Below are 26,504 nucleotides of genomic sequence, written 5' to 3'. Positions count from 1 at the left end.
ACGTTTTAGTGTGAGTTCGTTGTTGCCAGGGAAGAAGATTGAAGTTAGTCTTGTCCGTGTTATGTTAGAGTTAGGTTGTCTAGTTGTAGTATCGTTTATCCAAGCTGTCCGATGTCCATTTCTTATTGTGCAATAAATAGAGTTAGTAACCGATGTCATTCTGTCAAATCCTTCGTAAGCGTTGATGTCGTCGTGTCTCAAGATATACTGTAGCATAGCTAAACATAATCAAATGGTAGTGATATGGAAAGATGGTATTGGATCAGGTAGTTGTACCCTCTCACTGCATAACTGTGGTACACATATAGAACACAGCAGTTATAACAATGTGGATGAACTATTGTTGCAATGAGTCGACGACAGCAAATCACAATCTTTATGCCATTTCATGCAAATTTAAAATTAGTATTTAAAAAAACCCAAAGAAAACCGAGAAGCTTGCAACACTATATTAAATTATATAACGTAATAAAACCTGCCGTACTAAATTTAGTGTTATAAATATTACAAAACTTATATAACCTACGCAAATTACATTACATTTAATGAATCGTAAGTTGATTTTTACTTTCTGAATATTTAATTCATAAAAGTATAAACAAATCTCATGCAAATACACATTTGTGACTTCTGTCTTTTTCTGGTTTTTTTTTCCCATGTCTTTTTTCCCTACAATAGCCTCTCTAACAAGCTGCTATTCTGTCACCCTCGCCAGAAGTAGTTTCCTGTTCGTTTACGGAATATTTTAACTCCTAAACATCATTAATCTTTCCCGTTAGTGTCCAAGACTTTTAATAATCTGTTCCAATTACCTCAGCATTTAGGAGGACAGTGTGGTCAACACTATGCTTCTTTAACATAAGGTTCCCATCTAACACTGAACGAGCCTTTAGGTTAGCGGAGGTAACCTCTACCATATGACCATGCCGTCACCTTAAGACATCATCAAGACCTTAAATCTCAACACCTACAAGACTAGATGGTCTGTATAAACCAATAACTTTCTGGGGTTTTTTTTTCTTTTTTTAAACACTTTTCCCAGATCAAATAGCAGTCATTTTCATTTAATTTTATAACTGAAAGAAGAAAAAAAACAGGAACAAATAAAAGTATTTCTATTATTTATTGTACAAAAATTTCATGGAATGTTGAGTGGTAATACTGATATTAAAGGCAATTTAAAAATTTCTTTAATCTGTTATTTTTTTCTACTTTAAAATTTCAAAAAAAATCTTTCGGTTAAAAATATTTTCTTTAAAGCTTCTTTTTACATAACCTTTAAAGTTATACTCATAACATTGCATAGTATTAGTACATACCACTAAGTTATTTATTTTAAAAGAAAAAAAACATTGAATTAATATATACTTTTTTCTCATCTTTTCACTTTCAAACGTTTCATAAATCAGTTATTTTTAAAATCATAATAGAAATTTATATTCTGTGGACAGTTTTGTATATCATTTTTAATTTATTGTAAAAAATTTGGACACGTTTTATTACCAAAAAGTAGGCCTATGTTTTAAATATTTTCACAAAAATTTGTGTTCCCATGTTTCCCTTTTATTATATCATTTTTTTTACTAAATAAAATAAATAAATTACACTAAAATTATTTTTATCGGCTGAAAGGTTTTAGTATAAGTATTAACAAATAAAAAACTCAGACAATTATAGTGCCAAGTAAAAACATATTTGCTTTTATGTTTATGGAAGGATGTCTTTGAGTTCTTTGGCAAAGTATTTCCATTGTTTCCAGAGCTTTTTCAAAGGATCTCCCATAATATTGACTGGCTTTGGATAATCAGTGTAAGGACCATGACTGGATTTGATAATCATTAATTTGTCTATGATGGCTCCACCCTGAAAGATACAATTAACTTAAAATTCTAACAATTATCTCAGAAAACTTAAATGTTAATCATTGATAAATATATAAATATTCACACACATTTTAAGCATGTTAATAAGTATGATTTTACGTCTGAGAAAATATTTTAGCCGAAAGGTCATGTTGAAAATGTGGATTGCAAGTGGATTGCATTCAAATATGTGTGGAGTGGAGTGGTGTGTGGATGTGTATCAAAATAACTGAAATTGTAAACCTTCTAGTAGAACAAAAACTACAGCAATCATAAAGGATCATACGGGGGGGGGGGGGGGGGGGGGGGTGGGGGGGGGGGCGGGCTAAGAGGGTGAACTTGTAATTAGTTTGCTGATCGAGATAGAAAATAGATTTCAGATTTTCAGTTTTAAAATTTGTCATAAGAGAACATCTAATTTTTTGTACACCCGATTATTTCTTTTTTTTGACTGAGACAACAGATTTTAATTCATTTAGTCATACTAACTTAATTAACAATGAGCCTGACAATCTATTCATTCAGCTACAAGGGGTGATACATTTTAACGGATGTCAATAAAAAATAATAAAAGATAATAGTATGTAAGTGTATTGCTTTAAAAATAGATTTTAAAAACCTTGTCATCAGAAATTTGTTCCATGTAAAGATGTGTTTTGTTAAATACTTTCATTCTGGTATAACCATAATCATCACTGCGGTAGGCAGACCAGTCATCAACTTTCTTATCAAAGTTGTCATGTTTTTCTTTACAACCCTGAAAATTAAGCATGAAAACACAAGGCTCAACATGTATAACGGCAAATATTTTATTAAATATATATACAGTAGTACCTCGAGGTACTAGTGTCCAGATATGGGCTGTCGAGCGAGCTAAAATTTGCTTCGACATACAAGCAAAATTTGAGATTCAGGGTTGATTACCAGTTGATTAACGGAAATTCGAGGAAAAGTTACACCACTAAAAAGTTGCAGCTGAATGTGTATCGGATCTCGTTCATGACACTTTTAAAAGAGAGAGAAAAAAAACTCATTGCACAGGGTTATTTCAATAGGAAAGCAGTGATGAAAATTAAACGAAAGCAACAGATCATAATAACAATTAGATTCAATTTTGTTCGATGTTTTATGTTAAGGGATGAAATAAAGTATGTAATGAATAAGTGAATTAGTGAACGAAACAGGAAGAGCTCAGCTTTAACAAAGAGTGTGAAGAAAGTGAAGCTCCTCAACCAGCATCTTACGTAACCTCAAGTGGGCTCATTTTGAAAGTAAATACACTTTATGAAACCAGTTTACTTCTTTGTGTAATATTTGTCATATATATATTAAATTATAACTATAAATATACTTGTCTTTTTACTTCATATAGAAGTATAGAGGAAGCAGTGTAATCGTGCAAAAAAAAAAAACAACAATGAACGTTTGACAGTTTTTACCGTATTACACTACTTCATCATGTACGGATATAGTTGACTTTATTTATTCGGGCACAAATGATAAATCCAGATATCTCAAAATCGCGGTGTTTTAGGTGTCATCGAATCGGAAAAACTGGGCTTGGCAATTTTGTTGGTGTGTGTGTCTCTGAACATGATTACTTGAGTACCGTTAGTTATGTTGACGAAATTTAATGTGTAGGTATTTTATCGAATTTGTAGTTTTGTATCAACTTCCGAACGATATCCGGAAGTGGTAATTACTTCCGATTTCTCTGTTTAAGTTTGGTGGATGAAATTTTATATATAAGTAATACATCGTATGCGCATGCTTCTTTTTGAATTTTGAACGATTTCTGGTTAACGGAAATAGTATTTTACTCGATTTCCGTGTGAAAGATTATAACATGAGTACTGTTCCAGGCAGTCAGACGAAATTTCGTACATAAGTAAAAAATCTTATACCATTTTTAGTGACTTCCAATTCTCTATGTCTGTGTTGTAAATTATCGATAACTTGAGTACCGCTTCAGCCATGTGGACAAAATTTTAGACATAGGTATAAAATCCTAATCCCTTGATTCAAATTTTAATTGATTTTCGGTGAACGAAAGTATTACTTTACGCTATTTCCAATTTCTGAAAACAGATAACTTCTACCGGACCGATTTCTTCAAAACTTTTCACTTAGGTTGAGACTCGATGACAATGCACTGTGACACAAAATGTGACTTTATAAGATGTTTAATTAATTAAAAAAAAATATTGTTTCTTTATAAAGTAGGCCTACTAATTTTTCGCTCTATTATGAACACATTGTTTATGTTAATTTGGTGAGAAATTACTTTATACCTTTTTCTACTCTCTATTCTATTTTCAAAAAATGTGAGTATTATAAAGAACCTAATAAAAAACATTTCTATATCTGGATTGCATGAAAGTACCATCACCCTTACTGTTATGTAAAAATATACGAGAAAGTTTTAATGGTTTACTACAGCTTTATTTTTTTTTAAACACGTAAAAATAACGGGTGAAATTTTGGGACTGGAACGAACTAATGACATTTTAATAGATTTCAATAGAGAAAACTGCTCTGAGATACGAGCAAAGAACGATTCTTAAGGAACGAATTAAACGTGTATCGAGATACTACTAGTTATTTTTGTAGTTGTGCATAATTAATCGCTTAAGTCTCAAGCAGCCTCCAGACTCGAGCCAATAAGATATCCCTGATTCCACCCAGAAATGTTGGAAACCTGATTAGGCTATATATATATATATATATATATATATATATATATATATATATATATATATATATATATATATATATATATATATATATATATATATATATATATATATATATATATATATGTATGTATATATATATATGTATGTATATATATATATGTATGTATATATATATATGTATGTATATATATATATGTATGTATATATATATATGTATGTATATATATATATGTATGTATATATATATATGTATGTATGTATATATATGTATGTATATATATATATGTATGTATATATATATATATATGTGTGTGTATATATATATGTGTGTGTATATATATATGTGTGTGTATATATATATGTGTGTGTATATATATATGTGTGTGTATATATATATGTGTGTGTATATATATATGTGTGTGTATATATATATGTGTGTGTATATATATATGTGTGTGTATATATATATGTGTGTGTATATATATATGTGTGTGTATATATATATGTGTGTGTATATATATATGTGTGTGTATATATATGTGTGTGTATATATATATGTGTGTGTATATATATATGTGTGTGTATATATATATGTGTGTATATATATATGTGTGTATATATATATGTGTGTATATATATATGTGTGTATATATATATGTGTGTATATATATATGTGTGTATATATATATGTGTGTATATATATATGTGTGTATATATATATGTGTGTATATATATATGTGTGTATATATATATATGTATATATATATATGTATATATATATATATGTGTATATATATATGTGTATATATATATATATATATATATATATATATACATATCTATAAAATAAGCAATACTGAATAGCCTTTACTGGAATGCTAAATAAAACAAAAAAAAAAGAAAAAAAAAGAAGAAAAAAAAGATTTGCATCACATTAATTTTTTTTCAATGTAAAAAAAACAACAACAACAAAGCAAATAAAAAAAATTAAGTAATTTTGAAACTGTATACGTTTTTAGGTAGCATTTTCAAAAATGAACCACACAGAAAATGACCTTTTTCTTCCTTGCCAGGGTTTTTTAATTTGACGTTAGTAGAACAAATAAAAAGACATATACACAATATATATATATATATATATATATATATATATATATAAATTAATTTTCAGCTTTGTCCAATTTACTAAATTTGGTAGCGGTTTTTCTGATTGCTCAATTCAATTATTTTATTTTGTTTCTGACAGAGGTTACTCTAATTTTTCGTTGCCGGTGTAAACCATGTATGGGTATAGATCTAGTTTAAAATAGAAAAACCGAAGAAGATCATGGATAGTTTCGTTTTTAACAATGATTTAAGGCAAAATACTACATAGTGCGAAGTTTAATTTATTTTTACCATAAAACCGACAATTTTTCAAGTTTGCATGTTATTTTTGTGTGAATAATTTCAACTTTAACTAGGCTAAATGAAGTAAAATATTAGAGTCGTCAAATAGAGAGTGCGGTGGAGGAAGATTGGTATCACTGTTTTAACTATGTGTATTTATAATAATAGTCTACTACTTGGAAATAATCTCTTGAAAAAAGAATATCCGTGAAAAAACAGCTATACCGACAAATCATTTGTACTTTAAAAATGAAGTCAGAATTTTTTATAACTTTAAAAAAAAACAAGGTATGCACATATAAATATAAAAATTATAGTTGTGAAGAACGACTGTTAAAATACTTATGTAAAAATAAAAAAATGAATTTTAGCCCCCGTAATTGTATATATTATGCAAATATATTTTAATGTATGCAAACTCAATTGAAGAACCATATGCAAGTACATATTTTTAACATACACCAACACTGACCGAGGTATTTTAAATAATTTCCTTTTTTTTTAAATGCGCAACTTGTTCAAAAGCCTAAAACTATTTTGACAAACAATTTCCATATGTGACCCTTGTATTATTCCTGCCACCGCTGAATATATATATATATATATATATATATATGTATGTATACTAGGCATGCTGCCCAGCTTCGCTTAGGCTTTCGAAAACATTGAGAATTTGAAAGCTTAATTAATTCGCCCGAGGGTCGGTCTACGACCTCAGGAGTTATGAAGAGGTTCCTACGTGGACATTTTTTTCCGATTTATAGCTCATATAAGGCGCCGGTCAGTCGAGGTCAGTTTTGACCCCCTCATTGTAGACTTTTTGGCCAACTGGTCCCCGTGTTCTGTCGCCCCAAGGCAAGATCCTGCCAAATTTGAAGCGCCGGGCACCCGACAACTTTGCTTTATATATTATAGAGATTAGCAAATTGCATAGGTAAACACAGATTTCAATAAAGTAATTAAGGCCTGAAATAATTTAGTATAGAAATGTTTTATTTTAACAGATTCTAGATCTAGGTAGGGTCTACATCTAGTTTTTCCGTAGATCTAGATCATCTAGATCTGGATCTAGAATCTCTAGATCTAGAATCCTAATAGAATTTTTTTAAAGTTTAGCCCGAGCAAAATTGTATTGTATAAGTTTTATAGCGTACGTAGATTTAAATCAAATTTGAATGAAATAGTTCATTTCTTTTTATTCTAAACACGGCAGATGACGTCATTAGTTATTGTATAAACATTAGTGACGTCACTGTTTTATGCATTCTTTTTCACAATTATAAACGCTTTTCCTGTTGCATAAAAAAACTGTTTCTCTACATTCGAATACGCCTTTATTTTTTATTTTTCTTCTTTACATAAAATTGTGGTTATACATTTAAAACATCTAACATATTATTTTCAACAAAAGTCCGTATAAAGGTATCCATATATCGCTGCCGATTCTGACGTGATATCCGGCGAAAATATTTTGCGGACAGACAGAGAGAGAGAGAGAGAGAAGTGCGCACATGGGGAATTATATATTAGGATATAGCCTATATATATATATATATATATATATATATATATATATATATATATATATATATATATATATAGGCTATATGACCATTGTTTTAATGTACACAATCTGTGGTTCTTTAATCCTCGTTATAATTTTAATAAAAAGGAGAAAAGCACTTCACATTGTAATTAATTTAAATGATGTAGCTCCTAATCTTGAAGTGTAAAAAAAAAATTGGGTCTATTGTCTGTGTATTTCTATTGAGTTCAATAAATTGAGTTTATGTGGCACTTTTTAGGTTATCAAAAAAAAAGTTAAAAACATTTTAAAATAAATAGGAATGATAGAATCTCGATTTTTGGACCTTGCAACATTTAAAAAGCTCTAGGGACTTTTAAAAAAATCAGTTTGACGTACCTACGCAAACATAACAAATTCAAACGTTAGCGTTACAGCAAAAACATAAAATAATAATAATAATAAATCCGGTTAAAGGGTCGTCCATAAATGACGTCACACTCGTTTTAAGAAAAATTCTACAGCAATTATGGGGGGGGGGGGGGTTGTAAGCTGAGGTGTGACGTCATTTTAGGGGGGGGGGGGTCTGGCTTTTTGTGACGGAGGGGAGGGGGGAGGTAAAAATCGTCAAAAAAACGTGACGTCATTTATGGATGACCTCCTAAGTTCTGTTGTGCGAAGACAAAACCATTCATCAACATGATAATGGTAATAATTAGGTGTGTATGTAGTCGACAGAAAAAAACCATGACTTACTGCAGACCCAGTTATGATATGAACGGGTCCTCTTGGGTTAGTGTATGGCTCAGCATAGCTTCCATTCATAACCTAAAATAAAAATCGAAACCTAATGAGTTTGTGGTATAATAACAGATATATCATGATTTAAAATATAAACATTCAATTCAGACATGTAAAATTTGTTTCTAGTATATTATAACTTTAAATTTCCCCCGTTCTTTAACTAAATTTCAGGTCTGAGGCGGTGCACCGTGAAAATGGCCCCGACATAATTTTCAATTAGCTGCAACTTTAATGTTAAGAGTTCTATTTTTTTTAAGGAATAGCTGTTGGTGGTTCATGAAAGTGTATTTCACCCATCAGTGGAGGTAGGAACTGTGTGTGCTTGGAAGGATGGACGAAATGGTTATGTCGAAAGTGGTCATACGACTTATTTGTCTGGAGCCAATATGTCGGAAGCCTAAATGTCGGGGCTATTTCGACTGGGTCGTTTTGTCGGGAGCCGATTTGTCGGGGTCGTTTTAACGGGGCCATTTTGGTTTGATGGTGCACTGTCTCACTAGATTATAAATGAAACCCTGTAACCTATTTCATAGCAAAGTATATCCATCATGAGACTACAAACCACACAGTAATAGGCTCAAACTCATTTCTGGCCTGAAATAGTCGAGTTTTAAAAACTCTCATTTTTGCCCGCCGCAAATTACGAATAGTGTAACTCTTCATTTCTGACTAGTCGGTCAAAAGAATATAAAATACGAAAACTTGATATGTGTAATTGTATGCCAGGTTCGTTTTACTCTTAATAGTTCCCAAAGACGAATCTTAAAGAGATATGACCAGAAAAAAAGGTCAAACGGCAAACTGGGCAATTCATAAAAAAAAAACCCCACACACATACACACAAAAAAACCAGCTGATAGACAGAAACATAAAAGCCCGTAAGTGGGAATGGATCGGTTATGCCCTGACTGGAAAACCCAAGCGTGCGCTCTAAAGAGTCCTGGAGGAGGACTGTGGATGGAGAAGCAAGGGTTTAATTGCTTACTACATAGGAAGTATTGTTGTAAACGAGCAAAAATTCTAAATAAGATTTTGAAAGTATATAAGGCATATTGTAATCGTGTAAACCTAGACGTTTTACACCTCCCCGAGTCCGAAAAATTAAATTTTACAAATTGGTATGTCTGCGCGCGCATGTGTGTCTGTAAAAAAAGATACCTTGAGTACTATTTCAGTTAGGTTGACGAAATTCCATGTAAGTATTAGACTTGGAGTTAATGCGCAGGTTTGAATTGCGTCATAGTTCTCATATGTGCAGCCCTGATTCCTCCAAAGACTAGGTTAATTTCAGATTCGGTTTCTATATCTATATTTTAAGTGGACCAGTACCCCCAAACCATGAGAACCAGGGTACAACGTTTAATAAGCCCCTACCCGCGCAGACCTGCACTAAGCTGGTCGCTGAGGTAAAAAAAAAACAACAAGTTAATAAAAAGTCTAGTGACAATTTAAGCGCAATTTCCTTAATTAATTTTTTTTTAAATGTGAAAAAATGATTAGGCCTAGCGAAACAAAACCTTGTAATTGTAACTCCCTATCACTCTCATATAAATTATAAATAAATTAATATGGTACAAAAATAACGTTTGAATTAATAAGTTAAAAAAAAGGACAACTATATTAACCTATATCAACAGAAATAGTTTTATTTTAATGAGTAGGCCTACAAGATGCTCAGTTTAAAAAAGTAGTAAATATCATCCTAGGCCTACACGATGCTCAGTTTAAATGTTCTTAATTAATTTTTTTGCGAGCCGAACGAAAGGATATTTTTGAAAACTTTCTTCGGTAATATTGGTCTAAATTATGGCAGGAATCGATTGGTAAATGTTTCAAGTCGCTAAGTGGTCTGGTTGCCGAGATATGGACGTTCTTATTACAATTGTCTTTTCTTTGTTGATCTAAAAACATACGCGCTGGGATGGCTTTTTTTGCGCAATTTCCATACTGGCAATTGCGTTTAATAATGCGTCATTTCTGGATGGATGGATGGATGGATGAATGTGTGTCCGCAGCTTTAAGTCGTATCTCCTCCTCAACGAAGCAATATCGAGGACTAGTTCCAAAAGCAAATATGTTAAGCAAGTTCCGAGGATGATTGTGGGCCAAAACAATTCCCGGAATTGCTTCCTGGATTTCCCGGAAAAGCCAAAAAAACCTCGAACAAATGCAGTTTTTGGCCCATATCTCGACAACCAGACCACTTAGCGACTTGAAACATTTACCAATCGATTCCTGCTATAATTTAGAACAATATTGCTGAAGAAAGTTTTCAAAAATATCCTTTCGTTCGGTCACAAAAAATTAATTAAGGAAATTGCGCTTAAATTGTCATTAGACTTTTTATTAACTTGTTTACTTTACTGCAGCATGTGCGGTACAATCTTTATAATTTATGCTAGCCTATTAAGTGTTTGTTTATGTCTCCTTAGCATGCAAAAAAACTATATCGTTCTTGCCTTGCTTTTAACAATTTTTGTTTAATTACTGAAATTACTAAAAAAATACGTCCGACAAAAACAAACAATTCAGTTTTTATTACCACAATTATCTTAATTACATAGCATATGGAGATCTGAAATTTTTTAAAAAGACCATCCGAGACTATAATCGCTGGGGTTTATTAATGATCACGAGCCGACCCATGAATCAAAATACAAGTTCTTTGGTCAAACATGCAACCATTTGTTTAGTGTAAAAAACATAGCTTACTGTCGATCTTCTACCCAAGTAACTTGTGCGAAATCATTATCTAAAAAGAATTACATCAAGAATCGGTTGTTATGATTCTGTTTATGTTAGTGGAACGATGTTACCATGGAACTGAATTATGATACAATTAATGACAATTTAGCCGAAATCATGCCCACTTTTAAAGAAGTTCCTTTAAATATAGACTTACAAATGTAACAGTAAGAACTTTTTGGCTGATTTTAAAATTTTATCAGCCTTTACAGGGGAGATGATCAATCTTAATCAAACTTGATTATCCACTATAGTACTTACCTCCCTGTTGTATACTGGCCAGAGTCTCTCATAGGAATGTTCATGTGCCCATAAAGCAACATCTACACCATATTTGTAGAATAGTGGTTCCCACCCCAGCAGGTGAAGAAATGGGATTCCAACTCGGATCTTGAAAGAAAAATGCTATAATAAAATTCTCATTAAAATATTTTAAGAAGATGATGAAAAGATGAAAAGATAATTATTTATTTTTTAAAAATTTCAATTAGATTTAATATTTGTAATTTGTGAGTATAAAGTTTGAAAATATTTGATATATAAAAATAATCTAGATAATATACATCCTAAGCTAAACAAATATTTACTAACGTAAAACCTAGCTAGCTCTTGGATTTTAAATTTTAGTAAATAAACATTCTTACAAGACTTTCATGGTGAGTGCAATCATCATTATCATCATTGGAACAGTACATGGGACGGTGGCCAAAAGTGATTACCCATGGCTGTTTGGCTCTGTTCTCTGGTTTATTGGCTTCCTTTAGACATGTTTCAGAAAATGTTTTGTAAAACATTCATTCATTAAAATGGTAAATTTTTTAGATAATTTAAAAACAATTTTAAAATGTAATCATTTAAACTATTTTTTTTTAAATTGTTTTTTTCAGTGATTACTTGTAACAGTTTGAACTTTTTAGTTCATCCACAGCATTTCAATTAATAATGTTAATATAAAAATGTGGCAAAGCTGGATTAGTCCAATAGTAATAATCACTCTAAGGAACTTACAGCTAATTCATTCTCCAGCCATTTGTAGTGCTCAACAATTGGAATCAGACCATATTGAGGAAAGAAGATAAATTCAGTAGATACTGCAATGAATCTGACAGGTCCCATAGTGAAACTGGAAAAAAAAAATTACTGACAAATATGAGGGACATCAGTAAATTGTGTAACTTTTAAAATCAAAATAACTCTAAGATGGTTGAAGCGAATTCAATAAAAACTTACAGGATTATAGTCACATAATGGTAACAGTTCTAATAGATTATATTTTTAAAATTTTAAAATACTTTTGTTTTTAAAATTTTATTTTTTATGAAAAGACTTTTAAAAATCTAAATATGTTCAAATAATTCACCATTTCAAAAATTTGATGTACGTCTTTTTGGTATATATGTACACATAGACTATTTTGATAAAGTTTAATAATAATCAAAAAAGTTATTTCAATAACTTATTTTCTTTACAGAGGATATTAATAAATACAGTAGATACATAAGTAAAGTTTTAGAAATGCTCTAGATATATAGATATTTTTAAAACAGTTTGCTTTTATAATCAACTATCTGTAGAAACAGATATGGTTCTTTAATATGTAAACAAATTTGTGTAATTTAACACAAGCTTGTATGATTCTTCTTTGTTTCAGCACAGGTAAGTTTCTTCTTGGGACTTTCACAAAATGTTTGCTTCATCCAACATCCCTCAAATGAAATCACCGTTTCTATTGCTTTTTTGGAAAATTCCCGTGCACCTACCCACAGAGGCAATATTGCCAACCTTGGGAAATTCTGATGTAGATTAATTAGGAATATGAGATGACTGGGTCAAGTGGAGCAAATGACTTTATACCACCTACAAACCTCTTAGCATGAATTGCATTGTGGAAAGTTAAAGCAGCTGGGAATAGAGCAGATATCTATAACCACACTTAGGTGTAAGAAGTAGATGAATACTAATCCATCTGTTCAATGGAGTGTCAATTCTGAAAAGGCATTTACTGGCTTGCGGTATTACTATTATGTACAGAGTTTCTGACTATTCCCACTGTTCTTCTGATTTACTTGAAATATACAAAGACTTACCTATAATACATTCGCTTATTTAAATCCCCTGGCATGTAAAATCTGGCTTTATAGTTTGAAAAATTGCTGAAATTTAAAAAAAATATTATGATAGTATGATTTAAATTTATAAGTAAAAACTACAAATATGAACATGATACTGATTTGTAAAAAAATCTATGTATGGCCTAGTTGATTACAAATAATTGCAGTGGATGAGTTAGCCCAAATGAAAATTTACCCCCCCCCCCCCCCCCCCAAAAAAAATATATCAGGCTTTTAATTATATAATATGTATATATAAGGGGTCATTCATTTATATTGTCCAAAAAAATTCGACTTTCGGATATCAAAAGTACAATGTCGTCTTAATTTCACTTTTTACATGCAGGATATGAATTTTATGTTTGTTTCAAAATGTTAATACTTCGACATAAGTTCAACATGTGAACCCGACCAACCCACCCCCCCCCCCCCCCCCCCACACGCGTCCACAAATGTCAATTTTTTTTAACTCCCCCCTACCATGTGGAAATCATAAATCGATGACCCCTTAATATATATATGTATATAAGCTGATCATCAATTGTGTTTAAATTTCCCTGGTTTCCATCGGTTTCAGTAGGAAAAGTTAGTTGTAACACCTAATACTTTTAAAAGAAGATTTCTAATAAATACTAAATACAGTAAAACTATAATTTGTTAGTATGACAGTAGTTCTGCAACTAATGACTAATTTTTTTAGATGAAACTATTTTAAAAAATTATCTCTCAATTGGATATTGTGCCACTAGTAAAAAAGTGACACAGATAATGATAAAAGTTGCCTGTTGACTGTCATTTACTTTAGCTACAGTCTTTTTTCCCAAAATGCTATAGCTGACAACAGTGGCTAAGAAAGACAAATACTGAGTTATTTAAATGCAAACACTGCTTGCGCTTGGATCATATGTATCGGGGCATAGGTTTCCTACAGTACCACCTAAAAAAGCCTGGGTCGCCTAAATGCACCCTGCGGGGCAACGGCAGACACGTATGTTTATGTTTAGTGAACGACTCTAAAAACCAATCTTATGTGTAGTCTTTCACAATGTTTAAAACAAACGTAGGCACCATAAAGCTCACAGGATAACCCGGGACACTAAATCGCATCCTGCCGGAGGCCGCTCACCCCCCCTTCCCCCCCCCCCTCAATATACTGTATACAGAGAAGAATCGCACCATCTTAGGGCACTTTCCTTGTGAAATTAAAATAGATTTTTTTTTTAAACAGAAACCTCTCCTGGAGTGTTCTAATCAACTCCCTGAAGTTTGATGACGATCGGATGAATGGTGCCAAACAGCAATCAACTTTTATTTTTATATACCATATATTAGTGGCGTAGCGAGGTCGAGTGTCACCCCCCAACCCCATAAATATATCTATATATATATAGATATATATATACACATATACTAGGCATACTGCCTAGCTTTGCTTAGGTTTTCAAAAAAACTTTTGAAAATTAGAATTTTTATATATAATTCTCTTCTTGGATACCATAGAAAACACCAAGCTGTAAGCTAGCCTAGCAGCCCCGTCTCTTCCTCTCTAGGCATATCCCTACCACCCCCACACCCTCATGGTCTGGTGAGCTGTAGTTCACGCTAAATGTTTACAATCGTAGAGCCGGGTTTAGTGACGGCTATTAGGGGCAGATAATTTAGTTCAGGGGTCTCCAAGCTACGGCCACCCCAAAGAGATGCATGCTAGAAACTCTGGCCCCCGAACTGATATTTGATAGTCAATGCGGCCCTCGGTTGAAAAGTTTGGAGACCTCTGATTTAGTTTGTAATGATTTTAAACTTAGGAGAGGTAACTAAGACCTCGGGCTAAAAAGTTTGGAGACCTCTGATTTAGTTTGAAACGATTTTAAACTTAGGGGAAGTCAATAAGAGGAGGCTGCTTTCACAGAGGGGGGGGGGGGATTATTGTCCTTAACGACCTGCTGATAGTGTTTTAAAGCAAATATTTTCTGTGGCAGCATTGGTACTGTCGAATTCACAAATTATAAATTACTGAAAAGTAGAAAATAAAACAACTAAATAGCGGCATATGATACACCGCGGATCGGCTCGTGATTAATTAATTGGTGATTGGCTGTTATGTGTAGTGCTTTGGGCCTAAGTTTAAACAGTCTGAGTAATTGTATGTCATGCTAGCATTGGTGTAGTCGCAAACTTATTACTCACAAGGTTTTTAGAACTGCAAAGGCTTCCTTAAAAGTATAAATCAAATATTATTTTAAATTCACTTTAGCTATTAATTTGTACAATTTCAGTACAATACACAATATAATTTATAACGTAATATTTATTTAAACGAATGCTATACTTTGTGATTTTTGTTTTTCTTTTAAATTGTAAAAAAAGTATTTAAAAAATTATTACTTTAAAAAGCTACCCACCCCACCCCAATTGCTTTAAACTGTGCTCAGATATAATACTAACGATTTTTTTATCTATAGTTGGTTATAAATACAGCTTGATGTAGCATGTTTTCTTTATCATTAGCAGGTTTACCTCATGGTGTCACCCCCCCCCCCCCCCCCCACCACCCTTGTGTCACCCGGTGCAGTCCGCACCCCCCTCCTCACTACGCCACTGCCGTATATAGAGAAAAAACAAATCGCGCCCTACTACGGCATCACCCTTGTGAATTTGAAATTTTTTTTCGCAGAAACCTCCCCTGGAGTATTCTTGACAACTTCCCAAGATTGGATAAAAGGTGTAGTAATGCATACAGGACAGACAAACAAACACACATATATTGCTTTTATTATATATAGAAGATAGATAGATAGACTAGCAGCATGTACTTGGGGATTATGGGGAATATATAAAATGGTCAACTAAATGTCTATATGCAAATATGGAGGCTTAAGAAAATATACATAACCCTAACTCAGTCTCTAACCATAAACACAACACAAGTAAAAACATAACCCATTTCCCATCCATATCCCTACCTCTATCCCTAACCCAATCTTAAACCTATAGCTTTCTCAATGCTTTTCTCGTGCACGCGTTTAGATTTCTTTAATGGACAATGACCAGCCGCTCACCCACCTGTACGACACAACTTTGGTCTTTTATTTATATAGACTACTGTAAAAAAAAACATTACTATTATCAGATGGTTAAGAAAACTGTTGAGCAAGGAGGTTGACAATTATTCTTTCAGGCATTTGAAAATGGGGAGGGGGAGGTGTAGTTTTAAATCTGTAATTATTTGCAACCATTATAAAAAGTACACAACTATTAAAGTAAAAATATGTAACATTTTACATGACTAACATTTTTTATTGCATGTTTTTCTCTGTAAACATTTTTCACTATTCATCTGGTCTTTATAATTAATCATTATACAGTGCAACAAATAGGAAAGTATTAATTAAAAATAGCTAAAAGACTTGAGCGTTTGTCATTGTTAGATTGGTCAAAAAATTGTTGTAAATTTTTGTTTGATTACTTCTTTCATTAAAGGCCTACTTCTAAGAATTAAAAATGATAATGTTGTCTCAAAGAAATCCTCTTAACACTTCCAGTTTTCAAATGTGTGTCATAAAGTACTTTTCCTTACTAAACATGGGGGTTTGGTTTGTGTATTTATATTTACTACTTACTAAGCCTGCTCATGGTTGCCAGGACATGTCATGTATGGTAGCTTGGATGCTAGTGGCTCAATCTGTCTCATAAATTCATCTCCAACTCTCGCGTTGTCCTACAAAGTATTAAAACATATAATCTATAATTTTAGAGATTTACTTCTAGTAGGCCTGATATCCTGTTAAGCTAAACAGTCCAGGCATATTGAATTTATTTTAGTGTAGGGGCCTAAACAACTACGATAATTAAAATGGTATGTTTTTAAAACTTACCACGTCCATATCGTAAGCAAAATCACCTGGAGTAGGGAAAAATTAATTTGAAAACAATTTCTACCCTTAATAATAATATTCAATAAGTCATTATTAGCTGAATATTTAAAAACTGCTTTACTAAATGCATTGTTTAATATTATATATTAATTTGTTGAAATTGAACATGTGATTGCTGAAAATGTCTCATACAATCTTTAAATTAATGGTACATGAGGTCCATCAGTTGGTAAAATACAATTTTTAATCCATCATAAAGTAACACTCCTTTCTTAAAAAGATAATGGAATTTTTTATTTTCATTTAATGTTCAATGACTTGCTTTACTTATTACTCTCTCAACTTGCAACTGGATTTATTCAATCAAATTTTAGCATTGAAATAAAAAAAAATGTCTCCACTTTTTGGGGAAATTATTTTTAGTAAAACAAAATACACACCAACATGCAGAATTGCATCATACATCCCTGTAAGAGCATCTACTTGCATTCTAGGTAAGGACTGAGCATTTTCATTTCCCATGTCACCAAATATAGCCAGACTAGGGCTCCAGTTTTCTCCAAGAGGCCATGTACGAAAAGAAAATAAGTCTGACCATCCATATGTTTTACTCCCAACTACATAAGCTGGAAAAATAAAGCTCAGTGAAAATATACAAGAAACTTATATTTCATTAAAATCTCCTTTACAATGTTCAATAACATGACTGAAAAATATATTGCAACTTTTAATTTATTAGTTTCTATTCAAACAATTGCTTGGAGAATATTTTTTTTCAATACATTTGTTTGTGTTGCCCATGTTAGTGGAAAAGAAAATTATTTACTTATGGGAATGTTTATGACTCACTGAAGTATAATTAGGCATAGAACACAACATTTTTTAATTGAGGTATCCATAATTTTGAAAATGCATAATTTAAAGGGATTAATTTTTGTTTAAAAATGCATTTAACAAAAAAAAATTATAAAATTAACTTCATGTGTTTTATTTCCGCATGAAAATACCACTAAATCACACGTATATCAGTACCTATCAGTATAGTGTGGTTTATATGATCAGTAAGTATACTAGTGTTTTGTGTAAAGATTTATTTGCTCATATGTAAATTAGAGGAAGTGGAAAAAATGTTGTTTTATGTTTTGTTATTAAAAAAAAAATTAACGTTAATTAGCTAAAAAATATAAATTATCAAGCTTCATTAATCTAAACAAGTTAATAAAAAGTCTAGTGACAATTTAAGCGCAATTTCCTTGTTATCCATAACCCAATAACTAAAGTAATTATAATTTTAAAACATTATCTATCCAGGGCTATCAGGAATGAAACCTTCCATGGAAGACATGTTTGTTTGGCCAAAGAACCTTGAGGTGAAATAATAGTCTAAAAATAGATAGTGATCGAGTTTGTTTTTAAAAAATGTGAAAAATGATTAGGCCTAGCTCCTCCTCCTTCGCCTGCGGTTTGCGCAGTTCGCTGCTAAGCCAGCCAGGTCACGTGATTTACCCTCGTCCTCTCTCGCCTTCCACTGCCTTCTTTGCTATATAGTACTGTAATGTATTATGTATAATGTAATTTTTAAAAAAAATTTGTGACCGAACGAAAGGATATTTTTGAAAACTTTCTTCGGCAATATTGTTCTAAATTATGGCAGGAATCGATTGGTAAATGTTTCAAGTCGCTAAGTGGTCTGGTTGTCGAGATATGGGCCAAAAACTGCATTTTTTCGAGGTTTTTTGGCTTTTCCGGGAAATCCAGGAAGGAAATCCAGGAATTTTTTTGGCCCACAATCATCCTCGGAACTTGCTTAACATATTTGCTTTTGGAACTAGTCCTCGATATTGCTTCGTTGAGGAGGAGATACGACTTAAAGCTCGGACATCTATCCTTGACGAGTTAATAAACGCAATTCTCCAGAATGGAAATTGCGCTAAAAACTAATATTATGCAAGTTTATTACATCAAACTTTTAAATGATATAAAAAAATAAGAAAATGAATATTTTGTATTATAATAGTACAAGGGTATCTCAATGTATGAGTGTTTAACATACAAGAGTTTTTAGATAAAATTTTAGCTAAAATTTGCTCTGACAACAAGCAAAATTTGAGTAACCGTTAAAAAGAAACACCCCAAAAAAGTAGCAACTGATTGAGTATCAGAGCTATTTGACAATTACTTAAGTTGCTCTTTGTTAAGTGATGAATGTCACGTTAAGAGTGTAATGAGTAAGTGAATAAAGAGACCAGAAGATCTTAACAGTGAGTAAGTGAACTTACTGGGCCTACGCCTCCACCAGTAATTTCTGTAAGCTCAAGTCAGCTGATTTTCAAAGTAATACACTTATAAAACCAGTTTATTTCCTTGCATTATCCTATACTAAGCTATTATACAATATTTCTGATGTATAAATATACTTTTCTTATTTTAAAAAACAAGTATAAAAAATATCTGGGGTGATATTTTGGTGTCTGGAACGGATTAATGTTGAGATACAAGCATTTTGACACACAAGTGCATTTTGACACACAAGTTACGGAACAAATTAAACTCATATCTTGAGGAATCTCTGCATAAATATTGGTGACAAATCGTTTGTATTTATGAGATTTCTGGAGTAACAAATATTTTTTTTTTTTTAAATTTTAGTTTTTATGATAAAATGTGTAATACTTGATTTATATTTGATCTAACTCAACATGAGAATTATCTGCTCTGTAGTGTAATAGTTTCTCTAGTCTTCTCTCAAATTTGTTAACATCAAATGTGACCACCACCTTATCAGAATGATCAAGTTACCACTTTTTGTAATTTAATACAGTAGTATGTAAATTAATTTTTCAATACTAATGTGACAGATGTGTATCACCGAAATACATACACTTGTCGTGTACGTATCCATCCAAGCCTAAAATTTAGCCACTAAGCTGTGGACAACTCATTTTGGCACCAAAATTCAATTCATATAAAGAATCACACTCTAGCTGAAGGTTTGAGATTACAACACTTTATTTCTTGATGAATTATTACTGTTCAGAGAATAACATAGGGGTCGGCGTGGTCGAGTCGGTAAAGCTCATGGTTGCTAAACCGAAAAGGTCTAGACTTCGAACCCTCGGACAGATGAGGCTCGTTAGCTGGGGACAGCCACTCTTCTAGGAGAGACAACTCCAAAATCAAACAACTGCTGCCTTGTAGTTTGTTCTTGGTTGGACAAAGGCTATGGAAGCAAATCCAAAAAGAAAAGCAGGCTGAAATCGGAGTCAATGGCCTCAATGGCGCATAACCAGTTGACACGTAACGCTTAATTGTGTTGGAGGCATGGTCGAGTCGGCAAAAAGCTCATGGTTGATAAATTCAAACAAAGTCACGAGTTCAAACGCACTGGCAGATAAATCTCGATCCCCTTCAACACTAATAATTAAGAACGAAGAAGAAGAAGATACATGGAAATAAGTTTGCTGACCAGCTTGAAAAAATTTGGAAGTCAAAACAGCCAGAAATTTCACTACGCCCTAAAGAAATATACAAAGAATTATAAGAAGTAGTCCAACTTATAGAAAAGAGGACAGGACTAACTCATAATTCTCATACAGACCACAACAGGATGAAACAATATAAACTTGGAAAATTAAAAGTTGGTCCCCTGTCATATCATATGGTCAAAGTTTCTTCCAGACTTTTTTCTCCGGGGGGGGGGGGGGAATAGGCCCCCCCCCCCAGAGAGATGCCTGTAAGAAACTGCGTATGGTCCCAGAAACATCAAATATGACCTACAAGTACAAGTTTGCAGTTTATACCAACAGACACAGCTCATTTTTAAAGTAATTAGGCCTACACTTTATAAAACCAGTTTATTTCTTACAAGATTTGGCCACATTTAACAACCATTGTGGCCTAAGAAAAAGCTTGTAATAATATTAGATTTGCTTGATTAGCTTGCTTTTAATGTAGTTTTAAAATGTAATCAGTTTTAGTTATAGAAGCTATGTAACTCAACTACTCACAGTATTCTGTGTCAGGTATAAGGCCTGTAAGGACGACTTTGTTAATGAACTGTGTTCTCTGTTCTGGTCCACCATCAATAAATTTAGTCCTTGTCCCTGTGGCCTCTAATGACAATTTTCCACCTTGACCATACATAACAGTAGTATCTCCAGTATCATTGAATGTGCTCCATACGATGACCATCTGATCAGGAGTATCTGTTAAAATTTTAAAAAATTAGTAGGCCCTACTAGAACATCTACAAATAACTCACCCCACCCCCTCATCCTTGTTATCAATACTAAATATACAGTAATTCAATATAAAAGTAAATTGTAGGATGCTTGTTAACAACACATGAATTTGATTGGGTACTGTCTGATCTAATTCCCGTTCAAGCATAGTGTTCATTCTCCAACCCACAGGAAAATTATAATGACCAAAAACTCCCCATGGCCTTATCTTCTATATATATAATTCCCTTCATGGAGATCATAGAAAACACCAAGCTGTAAGCGCGGCTAGCAGCCCCCTCTCTTCCTCTCTAGGCATATCCCTACCACACCCACCCCCACATGGTCTGGTTAGCTGTGGTTCATGCTAAATGTTTACAATTGTAGAGGCGGGTTTAGTGATGGCTATTAGGGGCAGATAATTTAGTTTGAAATGATTTTAAACTTAGGGCAGGTAACTAAGAGGAGGCTGCTTTCACAGGGAGGGGGAGGTGTAGGGTAGGGGTTGGGGGAAAGGAGGGGGGGGGGGGTATCGTCCTTAACGACCTACTGATAGTGTTTTAAAGCAAATATTTTCAGTGGCAGCATTGGTACTGTCGAATTCACAAATTATGAATTTCTGAAAAGTAGACTAGAAAATAAAACAACTAAATAGCGGCATATGAAATGCCACGGGTTATCTCGTATAAAACATTGGCCTGCATTTATAAAATTGCTTGCAAATTGTTGAAAATGCTTGACTTCTAAATTCTACCTTTGAATGGGGCCTACTTGGGATAAAAATTACATTTTATAGTTTCCCCCATTATTCTTTTATACACAGAATTAATAGTAATAAGACTATGTCAAACAAGACAGAGCTTTTTCTTTACTTTGATAGGTTCATTAGTGCACATATTCTGCCCACACATTCCTTTCAGCTACATAGTATAGATTTTTAATGTTCTGTATTGTATTGAACTAAATCTACTGCATTATTATGTCTCTGATGGGTAACAAACTTAAGAATTGTATGAAAAAAAGTGAAGTGCACTTAATACAGCCAAGACAAAGACAAAGTGCCCTCTAACTGAAAATCTACCAAGCCACTTTAATTATAGTATAGATACTAATTTGGTCACCATTTACTGCCATTCAACTTTCCTCTTCCATCTATAAAAAAATATATTCAGATAAGATTAAGTCAGCTGATTTTAAGTTCAGCATTTATCTGATAATTTGATTTTGTACAGGTGAAAGCTATACAGGTCAAGTATTTGATAAACATTTTATAACTGCACTTAGTCATTATTTTATCATGATTAAATGGCACTAACCATGATAGAGTTTAAATGTGATAAATTATCTCAGGATTGTGTAATGTATATAATAATAGCACCATACACCTGGTACTGCCCTGGTTTTGGGTATGATATATACAATTTTCAATTAAATGTCTATTTTCAAATATGGATGCTAAAGAAAATATACATTACATTAACCCTAACCACAGCCTCAAATACAATTATAAGCAGAAACATATCCTTATCCCAATGCCCAACCTTACAACGATCCCTATAATTATTCATATCACTATCCATATCCCTTTCCTTATACCTATTTTTATTGCTATCATGATCTTAAACATAGCTTTTTCTGTATCTTTGTCCCTATCCTAATTCATTTACCCTATAGTTATCCCTATCAATTTCCTGATCTATTCCCTATCTCATTTCATTTTCGCTATAGCTTTCACTTAAGGGGAAACCAACCTTTGTGGACACGTGTGGACTGCACCTCTTTGGAAAGCCAGCGATTGAGTAAACAGAATAGAATCCATAAATCCAAGGAGGCCTTGCGAGATTTTTATCTCATAAATGCTAATATTAATCATTAAAATACATCCAACAAGTACAGAAAATAATACTGTGTAACGAGTACCCCCCCCCCCCACACACACACACACATAGGGTTGAATACTTTGCATGCGTATTAGGTTGGTAATGAGGAAAATCCTTGAAATGTAAAAAAAATATTTATATTTTGACGTTTAAAAATAAAACCTACTAATTTTTCACTCCACAGGCTACATTCTACTTTTAATATTTATGCCTAATAAACATTATCGAAAATAATAAAACCGTATCAGTAAATAGGTACACAATACATGTTACTGAGATAGAAAATTGGTAGTAAGTTTTGAGAGGTCTATAAATTTTTTTTTGACGTCCACAATGGGGGTGTCTAAAATCCGAAATTTTTGTGAACGTCATAAATGGATGACCATTTATCTATACCTGTAGCTATCCTTATCCCATCCTTGTCTGTTTCTCTTTCTGCCCCTATCTCATTTCAAATTTCTATATCTTTATCCCAATAGTTTCCCTAGATTCCCCAATTTATTTCCCTATCCGATTTTCTTTTACCTGTCGCTGTTCCTATCCCTTACCTATACCTGTAACTATACCTATACCTATATCCATTCCTGTAACGGTGGGTCATTGGAAGTGGGCAATTGACATGGGGAGATAATTACGGGTTGGATGGAGTTGGCACTGACTGGAAGGAAATAATTAACAAGTTGGTAATGTCAATCTCCTGACACAATCTTATTCCCTCTTCCCTTTACACTTGTCACACACAGCCACAAAATTACTTTAAGACTAAGATGTCAATTATGGACTTCCTACTTAACTATAATACCTGTTTGAATTAAATGAACCCTAATCTTAAACATATCACCTATACAGATTTTAACAGAATTTAACATATGCTGAATGTGTAAATCTAAAACATAGCACCTATATAGACATAGACTTAAAGTCTTAACACAAATTAAACTTACTAAATGCATAAAATAATTTAGAGCAGGTTACTAATAGTTTATTTGACCTAGTTTAAAACTTATCCAACACAAACTCCAATCTACTATAGCTATTGTGCACATTAACTTGAAAAATTAACACAATTTGGAAATACACCCAGTATAATAGCCATACTTTGCAACACTAAAATTTGTTTTTTAAAACTTAAACATCTTAACGGTGCAGTATCATTAACCAAGTGTATTTTTAATTATTTCAAAATTTAAAAATGCTTACCCAATCTTCATCTAAACTTAAATTCATTCTCATTTAAACTGACCATAACAATTAATAAACGAATCAACTTTAACTAATTTTTATTATCAAATCTATTTGAAATTCTATTTATGGTACCTAAAAAGAGTTAAATAATAATTAGTAAACAATGTAGCTCTGTTGGGCTTTTATTTTAAAATTTTAAATTCTAAAAATATCTACATATTTTAATTTACTTCAGCTCAATTTTAATTTCAGAAGGATAAATGCTAAAATAGTAAAGGCAGGCATTATTTAGTGACTGTTGCGCACATTTTAACACAGGTGTTGAACACAAAGTACCAATAGTAAAAACTGAACATAGTAAAAATGCAGAAAAGAAGAGCTCGCCTCTATTAAAATTTTGCTGTGAGATATTTTGTCTGAGATAGTTTGTCCATCATATCATTTGTCCATCATATCATTTGTCCTGATATATTTTGTCCTGGTATTTTTTGTCCATAAGATCATTTGTCCTTGAGATCATTTTTCCTGAGATCATTTGTCCGTAAGATATTTTGTCTGAGATATTTTGTCCTGAGATCATTTGTCATGGAACCATATATATATATATATAAATATACACACACATATATATATATATAAATATACACACACATATATATATATATATATATATATATGTGTATATATACAATTATATATATATATATATATATATATATATATATATATATATATATATATATATATATATATATATATACTAGCGTGCAACACATTGCTGCTGCCTCAGAAGAAAGTTTAACCAGATAATATTAAGAGGGTTTCATCAATGTGTTACCCAACCCTAAGTTCTTTGGGGCATGACCTTGTTTTCTAGCTCAGTTTAATCATTATATAGTTTGTGCCTCAGAGTCAATATTGCAGGGTTCTCCTTATGACTAACGTACAGTGTTTCTTCCAGACTTTTTTCTCTGGGGGGGGGGGGGGGGGGGGAACAATTGATATTTTTGTAGGGGGGGGATGGGTCAACATTTTCCAGGGGGCGGACACTGATAAAAGTATGTTTTCTATATAAATTCCATATCAAACGGGGGGCGGTAGACTTGAGATGCCTGGAAGAAACTCTGCTTACGTAAGTACCATAGTGCAAACAGGATCACTCAGGGTGCCAAATCACACCCTGCTTGGGCACTGGTGATTGCACCTAATTGGATTTAATGAACGACTATATTACCCCATCTTATCCATAGTAATAGTATATCACACTCTTTAAAATGAACGTAGCCACCTTAGTGTTAACAGGTGAGCCAGGGGCGCCAAATTGCCCCCTGAAGGGATGCCGGAGAACGTGATGTAATCAATGATTAATGTTGTCAATTGTGGAAATAGCCTTGACTTATAACTAAGTAGGCCCTGTATTATTAGGCCGAATATTAATTTATTATTATAACTAATTCTAATGTTATTAAATATTAAATAAATAGAAAACAAACAATAGTTCTATTAAAATTGAGCAATTTTAAAAAAAAAAAAAACGTACCTCCCACAGCTATGTGTGTTTGTTGAGGCTCATACCAAACAATTGCATAACTCTTGCTCCATAATAATAAAACATTTAGCATTAAACACTTGAAGAAGTGCATGTTTGTTGTGTTTTTGTCCCAGTGAACTGGTCTAGATCTAACTACAGACTGAACTGAAGACAGACAGCTAATGCTAAATAAAAATCTAGATCTGTCAAGAGGATTGATTGATAAGATTCAAAAGATTGAGATTAGACTAGTATGATCATATTGAGATAATAATTATAAAATTATAAATTAAAATTATAGATCTAGGCCTATTTATTATTTATATTTAATATTATTAGGCCTGGCTATAGTATAGTCACATAGTGCCCTATACTAACTATAGGCTATAGTAACTATAGTATAGGCCCTATTTAAGTAGTATTTAGCCCTATTATCATTTATATGATATAAGACCTAGGCCTAGATAACTACTAGCCTCTAAATTTTATTGATAAAATACTATAGATTATATAATCTAGATCTAGACCTCTAATCTAGAACTAGAATATAAATATTTTATTATTATTGATTGGGTATTGATTCAGTAATCAGTATTGAAGTAATCAAAATCAAGACAGATTCCGTCTGTATGGCCATTGACCTATTTTTGTCCAATCCGTAGGCCGGAAGGCAATCACATG

General features: G+C 32.4%; 1 protein-coding gene across 5 annotated transcripts; it reads right to left on the bottom strand.

The window, feature by feature from the left end:
- Positions 1-1,120: 1,120 nt before the first annotated feature.
- LOC131940402 (acid phosphatase type 7) lies at positions 1,121-26,473 on the bottom strand. Of its 5 annotated transcripts, none has more exons than XM_059299035.1 (13): positions 26,351-26,473; positions 25,833-26,008; positions 21,015-21,212; positions 17,448-17,633; positions 17,008-17,033; positions 16,753-16,850; positions 13,109-13,174; positions 12,030-12,144; positions 11,666-11,779; positions 11,283-11,411; positions 8,229-8,300; positions 2,482-2,619; positions 1,122-1,863 (listed from the first exon to the last, which is right to left on the bottom strand). In XM_059299035.1, the coding sequence occupies exons 2-13, from the start codon at positions 25,933-25,935 to the stop codon at positions 1,708-1,710; spliced, it is 1,401 nt and encodes a 466-aa protein (XP_059155018.1). In that variant the 5' UTR covers positions 25,936-26,008; positions 26,351-26,473; the 3' UTR covers positions 1,122-1,707. The 5 variants fall into 5 exon arrangements, with proteins under 5 accessions (XP_059155026.1, XP_059155018.1, XP_059155008.1 ...); XM_059299025.1 differs by having other exon boundaries at positions 25,833-26,026; positions 26,351-26,469; XM_059299009.1 differs by having other exon boundaries at positions 25,833-26,026; positions 26,300-26,458.
- Positions 26,474-26,504: the final 31 nt, after the last annotated feature.

The sequence above is a fragment of the Physella acuta genome, unplaced genomic scaffold (genome assembly GCF_028476545.2).
Source record: "Physella acuta isolate Inbredline_101_S28 unplaced genomic scaffold, ASM2847654v3 ptg000021l, whole genome shotgun sequence".
In the NCBI taxonomy this organism is placed as follows: Eukaryota; Metazoa; Mollusca; class Gastropoda; family Physidae; genus Physella; species Physella acuta.
The sequence above is the reverse complement of the archived record's forward strand: the minus strand, read 5'-3'. Positions and strand labels throughout refer to the sequence as shown.

What these genes read in the sequence shown, in the direction of transcription:
- LOC131940402 (XM_059299035.1), bottom strand. Translation starts at nt 25,935, where the DNA reads ATGCACTTCTTCAAGTGTTTAATGCTAAATGTTTTATTATTATGGAGC. An exon ending in TTGCTTACGATATGGACGTG is followed by an intron (nt 16,851 to 17,007) that starts GTAAGTTTTAAA and finishes AATACTTTGTAG; the next exon opens with GACAACGCGAGAGTTGGAGA. An exon ending in AACAAATTTCTGATGACAAG is followed by an intron (nt 1,864 to 2,481) that starts GTTTTTAAAATC and finishes TGTATCTTTCAG; the next exon opens with GGTGGAGCCATCATAGACAA.